Source organism: Chinchilla lanigera, unplaced genomic scaffold (genome assembly GCF_000276665.1).
Source record: "Chinchilla lanigera isolate Chin_1 unplaced genomic scaffold, ChiLan1.0 scaffold00014, whole genome shotgun sequence".
NCBI classification, from domain to species: Eukaryota; Metazoa; Chordata; class Mammalia; order Rodentia; family Chinchillidae; genus Chinchilla; species Chinchilla lanigera.
In genome coordinates, this window is record NW_004955415.1 from 13,492,469 (window position 1) to 13,501,170 (window position 8,702).

Sequence of the window (8,702 nt, forward strand, 5' to 3'; positions counted from 1 at the left end):
GAAGGAAGGAAGGAAGGAAGGAAGGAAGGAAGGAAGGAAGGAAGGAAGGAAGGAAGGAAGGAAAGTAAAAAGATTTATCTAGTTCACAGCTTTGAAGACTGGAAATTCAGATACATGGCATGGGCTCTGGCAAGGGCCTTGCCACAAATGACAGAGCACCTGTTGTGGGAAATCTATCTTAAAACAGGAAGCAAGAGATACTGGTGCCTCACAGTACCTTCAAGGGGGCACCTCAATGACCTAAGGACCACCCATTAGGCCTCATGTCTTGGTTACTTTTCTCTCATTGCTGAGAGAATACCCAGTGCCCAAAATTAAGCAAGGAAAGGTTCATTTAGCTCAGTTTGTGCAAGTTTCAGTCCATACTTGGCTGGCTCCAAGGCAAGGTGGCACATGGTAGAGGGCAACAGTTCATGGGGGCAGAAGACAGCAAAAGCAACAAGAGCTAAAAGGGAAGAGCAGCAGCAAGCAAGCCTCTTTCCTTCCTTTATATCATATGCACTCTACCCACCCAGCTACACCCAGTGCCGGTGGGTGTAGCACTCACACCCATAATCCCAATGGACCATGAGTCAATCAAAACCTCTAGAAGCCCTCCCCATGACTGCACGAGGCTTTAAGAGGATATCTATACACAAACCATTACAGCCCCATCCCTTAAAGGTCCCAGCACCTCCCAATATTGCCTCTGTGGGAAAAGCCTCCCACACAACAACACTTAAGCAACATTGAAACCATAGCAACACCATGGGACAATACACTTTCAGTTCATTTGGATAAATACCCAGGAGCTCAACTGCTGGATCCTACAGTAAGAGCATGCTTAGTTCTGTAAGAAACCGGCAGACCATCTTCCATAGTGGCTGTATCACTTTGCATCCCCAGCAGTGACGAATGAGAGTTTCTGTTGCTCTATATCCTACCACCGTGTGACCTGTATTTTGGATTAATGCCATTTGGGTATGTAATAGTGTTTCATTGTTATTTTAATTTACAATTCCTTATTGATGTGTGATATTGAGCATCTGTTCATATGTTTATTTGACATCTTTGTGCCTTCTTGGATGAAATACTTGTATCTTTTGTTCATGTTATCATTGGGCTTTTTGTTTTCTTATTGTTGGGTCTTAGAAAGCCTGTGTGTATTTTGGATAAAAGTCTTCTATCAGATATGTCTTTGGCAAATATTTTCTCCTACTCTGTCACTTGCTCTCCCATTCTCTTGGCAATGTCTTTTGCAGAGTAGTTTTAATTTTTGTAAAATCCATTGCATCCATTTTTTTCTTTCACAGATCAGGCCTTGGTATTATATGTAAGAAGTCATTATCAAACACAAGACCATTAAGTTTTCTCATTATCTTTAGGAGTTCTGCATTATTGAACTTTATGTTTAGATCTGTGACCCATTTTGGATGAATTTTATGAAAAATGAAAAATCTATGTCTATGTCTAGATTTATTTTGGAGACAGGGTCTTCCTCTGTAGCCCAGGCTGGCCTCAAACTTGTGGCAGTCATCCTGCCTCAGCCTCTCAAGTGCCGGGGGTATAGGCTTGCACCACCATGCCTGGCTGTCTAGATTGCTTTTTAATGTAGATATCGTTATTCTGGCACCATTTGTTATAGAGACTTCTTTCTCTGTTCTATTTCCTTGACTCCTTTGTCAAAGATCAGTTGACTACACTTGTTAGGTCTATTCCTGAACTCTAGTCTTTTCTGTTGACCTAACGTCTATTCTTTCACTGGTACCACACTGTCTTTCTTACTGTGGTTTTAAAGTAAATCTGCGAATCAGATAGCATCACTCCTCCAGCTCTGTTCCCCTCCTTCAATACTGTGTCGACTATTCTGAGTCATTTGCCTCATCACATAAATTTTGGAGTTAATTTATCAGTATCCATAAAGTAACTTCTTTTGATTGCTATTACATTGCATCTATAGATCAAAGTAGGAAAATTGATATCATGACAATATTGAACCTTCCTATAAATGACCATGGACCATCTCTCCATTTATTTAGCTGTTTGATTTCTTTCATCAGCATTTTTAGTTTTCCTTATTCTGATCTTGAACATATTTTTTAGGTTAATGCCTGTTTCATTCGGGGGAGCTGACATAGTGCCACTGTGTTTTTAATTTTGAATTGTAGTTATTCATTGCGGGTATATAGGAAAATGAAAAACTTTTCTACATTACTCTTATATCTTATATACTAGCTATATTCAGTAGTTTTTATGTTTTTGCAGTCAGTTCTTTGGGGATTTTACATAGACAATCATGTCAGGTATGAACAATATTATTTTTAATTCTTTCATCCAAATCTATGTACCCTTTATTTCCTTTTCTTGGCTTATTGCATTAACTAGAACTTTCCAATATGATATTGAAAAGAAATGGTAAGAAGGGACTTTCTAGCTTTGTTTGTGATCTTGGAGGGAAAACTACTAGTTTCTCACCATTAAATTTGATGTGTGCTGTAGGGGTTTTTGTAGATTTTCCATGTCAGATTGAAGATCCCCCCTGCTCCTAGTTTGCTGAGAGTTTTATCATCAGTAAGTTTTGGAGTTTGTCAAATTCTTTTTCCACGTCTGTTATTAGAATCAAATAATTTTTCTTCCCTTATTTGATGGACACATTAATTGACTTTCAAATGTTGAAACACTTTGCATGTCTGGAATAAATTCCACTTGGTGTAATTCTTTTTATTTATTGTGAGGTCCAATTTGTTGATCTTTTGTTTGAGAATTTTTTCATCTATGTCCATGAGAAATGTTGGCCTATAGTTTTTTTTTCTTGTAATGCCTTTGTCTGATCTTGGTATTAGGATAATGCTGACCTCCAAGCATGAGTTAAAAAGTGTTTCTGCTTCCATCTATGAAAGATTGGAGATATTTGGTATAATTTCTGCTTTAACTACTTCATAAAATTCACCAGCAAACCCACTGGGGTCTGAGCTTTCTGTTCTGGAAGGTTATCAATTATTTATTTATTTAATTCAGATAGGCCCATTCATATTGTCTATTTCTCTTTGTGTGAATTTTGGCAGGTTATATCTTTCCAGGAATTTGTCCATTTTAAGATTTAGGTTATCAAATTTGAGGGCATAGAGTTGTCCATAATTTTTCTTTGCTATATTTTTATGTCCATGGAATCTTGCATTTCTGATATCTTTTTTTCCCACAGTCTGGCTAGAGGCTCGTTGCTTTTATTGATCTTTTCAAAGAATCAGGGTTAGGTTTTATTGATTTTTCTCTATTGATTGTGTACTTTCAATTTCATTGATTCCTGCTCTAATTTTTATTATTTTTTTAAGTATTTGTGTTGGGTTTAATTTTTTCTGATTTCCTGAAATAGAAGTTTAGATTATTGATTTTAAATCTTCCTTCTTTCCTACTGTATGCACTAAATGATAAACATTGTAAGCACTGCTTTTGCCACATTCCACAAATTTGATGTTTTATTTTTGTTTTCATTTAGTATAATATTTTAAAATTTATCTTGAGATGTCTTATTTCTATTCTTTCAGGGTAGTTAATGTGTTCATTATGGCACAGTATGTGATCTATTTCAGTGACTGTCCCATGTGAATTTTGCTGTCATTAGAGGAAGTATTCAATAGGTATCAATTATATCCAGTTGACTACTGGCGCTGTTGAGAATCACTGTTGTAGGGAAAAGGTCTCAGCTTTCTCAGATTATTAGTAGAGTCCATTGTTCAGAAGCCTTCAAGAAGCTTTAGTCTGAATATTGTATTTTTTTTTTTAAATGCCTTTCTCTGACTTTCTCCCTGGGTCTGAACTTGTGCCAAATCTCTGTTTATGCATATCATTTGGTGGCACACGATGGTTCTTTATGCTGGATTCTATTTGCATTTCTTTTTTTAATTAAGTTTATTGGTACAATTTAGATACACATAATGATCACATTCATCATAGGAAATTTGTACCTGTACATGATATATCTTGATTCCTCTTTTTACCCCATTCCCCTCCCCTCCCTTCAAGCCCTCTTCCCCTCCTTATTTACAAAAGCTTTGTTGCTATTTTATCCTTCTTTTTAAATTTTTTTCTCTTCCTCTCTTTCTCTTCCCCTTCCCCTCTCCCTAGCTGCATTTCTACCAAGTTCCCTAGTGATGCTGATACAGCTGGTCCCAGGACCACACTAGGAGAACCATGGTCCCGTACTACGCAAGGAGGAAATGAGATAATGTACACAAAGTATTGGCACAGTTCCTACCACCTAATGAACATAATTTTTAGTGGTGTTTGTCAATGTTTTCATATTACTATAGGTTGAGTGTAACAGTAATAATATCTGTTCATAGAATTATGATGATTAAATGAACTAATCCATGAATATACTTCCAAGTGCCCAGCATGCTTTAATCTTTTATTAAAAGTTAACTTTTATAACTATGAGTTATTGTGTTATTGAAGTAAAGATTCTTAGCCAGGCATGGTGGTACACACCCGTAATCCCAGCTTTAGGAGCCTGAAGCAGGATGGTCACTGTGAGTTCAAGGCCAGCCTGGGCTACATAGTGAGTTCAAGCCCAGCCTGAAATATATAGCAAGACCCTGTCTAAGAAAAAAAGAGAGAGAGAGAGAGAGAGAGCAAGAGAGAGAGATTCTTCCAGGATAACGTATTAGAATAAGGGAACTCAGAAAACAAGGTAGTATTTTAACACATGGACACCCTACTGACGTTCAGGAGCATGTACTATATGCAAAATCCCGAGGGACCAAGAGTACGAAGCAATTCAAGTTTAAACATCTTTTCCACAGATTCAAAACTCAGATTTTTGGGGGCCAGGAAAAAAAAGAGCATAAAAGGCATCAGGAACAGAAGGAAGGATGGTACAGCTCAGAGCAAACCAAAAGGATACACTGTACCTACAGCAAAAGACATAAAGTGAACAGAAATCCCAAACATAACTGCTGGGAAGATATGGCTTGTGGCGATCCATACACACAAGAAGAGAATCCCAGGCAAGGAGTCTGTGGCTAGTGAGAGGGAAACAGAGATGACCAGGACCATGGGAGCTCAGGAAGCACAAGGGCATTTCAGTAATCAGGGGAAGTTGAGGCACACACCTTAGAGGTCTTCAGAGGCAGTGCAGTGTCATGACAGCTTTCTGCCCTGAGTCCTGGATGTACTTGCTGTGTGGCTTTGGATAAAAAAAAAAAAAAAAAAAAAAAATTACCCTCTCTGACTCTGAGTTTCTCCGTCTATGAACTAAAGAGAATTGTGCCTTTCGGGAATGGCTGTGAGGACCAGAGGGCGTGTAGCTATGAGTTGGGCATCCCTTTCCTCCTTCTGGGTACCACTGAGCCCCCACTCCCCTCTCTGCCTTCTCTTCCAGAAAAGAAAATCCCAATCACAATATCTTACTCTGAGTACAAAGAGGACCTGACTGAAGACAAGAAGATCCTGCTGGCTGCTATGTGCCATGTCACTAAAGGAGAGAAGCTCCTGGTGGAGAAGGATATCACTTTGGAGGACTTCATCATCATCAAGGTGATGCCTGTCCTCACCCACCACCCTGACCCTAGCAGGCCCCCTTCAGAGCTAGGAGAGGCCGTCAGAAACTGGCGGGGGGGTCTGTGCCTTTGGCTCTCAAGAGTGGGAAGGAGTGGTGTGGAAGCAGGAGCATCCTGGAATGGGGCAGGTAGAGGCAGGGTGGGTAAGACTAATCTTCTAGCCCAGCCAGGACATTGGCTTCCTGGGGGTAGGGGAGGAATAGCTCATGGATGTTGTCCCTTCAGGTGCTGGGCCCAGCCACGGTGGGAGTGGCAGTTGCTATAGAAGTGACTGTGGTCAACCCCCTCTCGGAGAGAGTGAAGGACTGTGTGCTGATGGTGGAGGGAAGTGGCCTGCTCCAAGGACAACTCAGCATCGAGTAAGTGCCCGTCTGGGTTGGCAAGGAGAGAGGCTGTCCTCCTCAGGGCATGGGCCAGAGAGAAGGTGCTGGGAGGGGAACCTAGAAACTAGCGACAAACCTATGCACAGCAGCCTCCATCCATTGGATCTTGAATTTACTCAACAGTGTAGCTCATTTACTCACTCACATCATTCATTCACACTTTCACTCGCTTACTCATTTACCTGTTCATTCACAAGCTCCTCATTCAGGTACCCTTGTTTATTCATCTGTTCTTTTATTCACATTTTCACTCATTCATTCAATTATTCATCCCATTCCATTCAGTTTTGATATGCTCATTCATCCACTTATTCATTCTTTAATTTTCTCACTGGTCTACTCATCCATTCACTTATTTATTCATTTATGCATTCACTTGGTCATTCACACATGCTCTATTCCTCCATGAACTTATTTATTTACAAGGGCTGGAGATGTAGCTCAGGGATACAGCATTTGTCTAGCATCTTAAGGCCCTAGGTTCAAGTCCTCAGTACTGAGAGAAAAAAAAAAGAGGAAGGAAGGAAAGAGGATTTCCCAGACAGAGGTCTCTGTGACTGATGTAGTCAGAGAAAGTCCTCTGAGGAGGAGATACTTGACCAGGGTCTTGGGTGTGGAGAGACAGGGAAGGCATCCTGGGAGGGAGGAACCTTGAAGACAAAAGCCCAGGGGAGGGAGTGGAAGGTAAATTCAGGACACAGGAGACTCGCCTGGCTGGAGGCCGAGAATGTGAGTGGCAGGTGGGAGGATTAAGATGGAACTGTGTTGCTGAGGCTCAAGTGTCAAGCAAGGTGATTGACCCTGTGGGCTCTGGGGAACCCGGACTGACTTAGAATGGAGAGAGGGCTGATCGTCTGCCTTCCCCTCCCCTCGCCTCCAGTGTGCCCACCCTGCAGCCCCAGGAGAGGGCCTTGGTCCAGTTCAGCATCACCCCCTCCAGGAGTGGCCCACGGCAGCTGCAGGTGGACCTGGTCAGCCCCCACTTCCCGGACATCAAGGGCTTCGTGATCATCCATGTGGCCAAGGCCAAGTGATGGGCCCAGCTGGGCGGGGAGGCTTGTTCACCTCTACACTGCTTCCTGTGGGGAAACAGAAGCCCTGGCTTCATCCTGTTTCACTCTCCGCTGTACTTTGAATTTAGATCCCTCCTAGACCTCAGTTTCTTTATGTTAAAATGAGGTGCTGGACTCAGCAGTCCCTAACCATTTGAACAGGTGATGGAAGGACCCAGGCCCCCTCCAGCCCTCCATCTCGTCATCCTCCCACCGTAGCTGGAGGCTGATGCCCAGGAGCGGCCCAGCAGCCCTGGCTCACCAAGCTCCACCAGCTCTGCCCAGCCATTCACTTCCTTGCTTCTCTCTCAGCTCTTCAAATTTCCTGGCCACAACCAGACCCCAGAATCTTCCCAGGTCCAACAGCAAGCCCAGAATATTAGAGCTGGACCCAAACATCCTTTGACACCCCCTTATAGAGAAGGAGGATCTAACCGAGGCCACAGGGTGAGCTAGAGGCAGAGTGAGGCATGCGCCCGCCATTTACCCAACTAAGTTCTACTCCCCAGTCACATTTCAATTTCAAGCAAGGGGATATTTTCTCTCAGTGGAGACCCAGGCCCTGGATTCGAGGAGCTGTTAACTGCTTGAGAGCTGTTAAAGCAGATAAAGGAGAGGCCATCAGACTGGATTGTATTCCCAGAGAAGATGCAGCCACACCCAGTATTTCTTCCCCCAGAACATCTCTAGGAGCTTGCACTATGCAGATCATGGGCTTGGAGTCAAAACCCAGCACAGACCCCAGGGATAAGAAACCAGAGTGAACCCCACCAGGCCCTGAAGACAACCACACTGGTTATGAAATTCTGCTATAGAATTTTCTACACAGCCAAAAAAAAAACCCTAAAATTCATGATATAATTTAAGTAATCCAAACAACAATAACAAAACAGACTCCTCCTGGACACAAAATCAGATGAGAATAACTTATGCGGGGGTCTCTGCTGAAAGGGGTCAGATAAACACACAGGCAGCAGGCAATGGTTGGTGCTTGGGACCCTTTGGTATCAACATTTCCCAGATGGTGCTACAGAATGTGGGATGGGATTTGGAGAATCCAAATGAGGATGAGGAAATGAGTAGATTTTCTTCTCTTTTACTCTGAAACAGGGTCTTGCTCGGTTTGGGCTGGGATTGAACTTGCTATCCTCCTGCTTCAGCCTCCCAAAGAGCTGGGATTCCAGGTGAACTGCCACACTCAGCACTCATAGGTGTTCAGTGAGCCAGGCCTTTGGGCTGCCTCTGTTCCACAATCCCCTTTGCAAATCTAGATTTCTGATGCTGAGTCCCTATAACTAAGGCAGCTGGGGGCCAGGATATAGCTGAGTGGCGCAGCACCTCCCTGGAAAGTTCAAGGTCCTGAGTCCGATTCCTAGTATCAAAATAAAATAAAATGAAAAAGGCAGCTGGAAGAACAAGGCAGGCAGCCTTTCCCTGAGGACTGAAGTCAACAGCAAGCCATTGTCCCACACCTGGTATTGGGGGGCTCTGTCAGGAGGGGACTCCCTTAGTGGGACTCCAGACTGTTTGCTCTTCCAGCCAATGCCAGGGGCCTTCTTTCCCCCTGAAAACTCCTGCCAGTGGAGCCCCTCAGGAGCCGATTCTGAGGGGAGTTCAGGGGGCAGCATGTTGGCTGAGGATCTATAGGGAAGATCTGCCTGGGGACCTTCCACCTGTGGAAGGCAGTGGGGGAGCAGGAGTGGGCGGAGGCAGGCGTCAGCCATGAGGCA

At 43.2% G+C, this 8,702-nt stretch overlaps 1 protein-coding gene across 1 annotated transcript in view; it reads left to right on the plus strand.

The window, feature by feature from the left end:
- Tgm6 (transglutaminase 6) overlaps window positions 1-7,032 on the plus strand; it is a 29,233-nt gene extending 22,201 nt beyond the window's left edge. The window contains exons 11-13 of the mRNA XM_005380751.2: window positions 5,360-5,514; window positions 5,763-5,896; window positions 6,801-7,032. Coding sequence (XP_005380808.1) covers window positions 5,360-5,514; window positions 5,763-5,896; window positions 6,801-6,954 — 443 coding nt within the window. The 3' untranslated portion in view covers window positions 6,955-7,032. The remainder of the gene's footprint in view (window positions 1-5,359; window positions 5,515-5,762; window positions 5,897-6,800) is intronic.
- The last annotated feature ends 1,670 nt before the right edge of the window (window positions 7,033-8,702 follow it).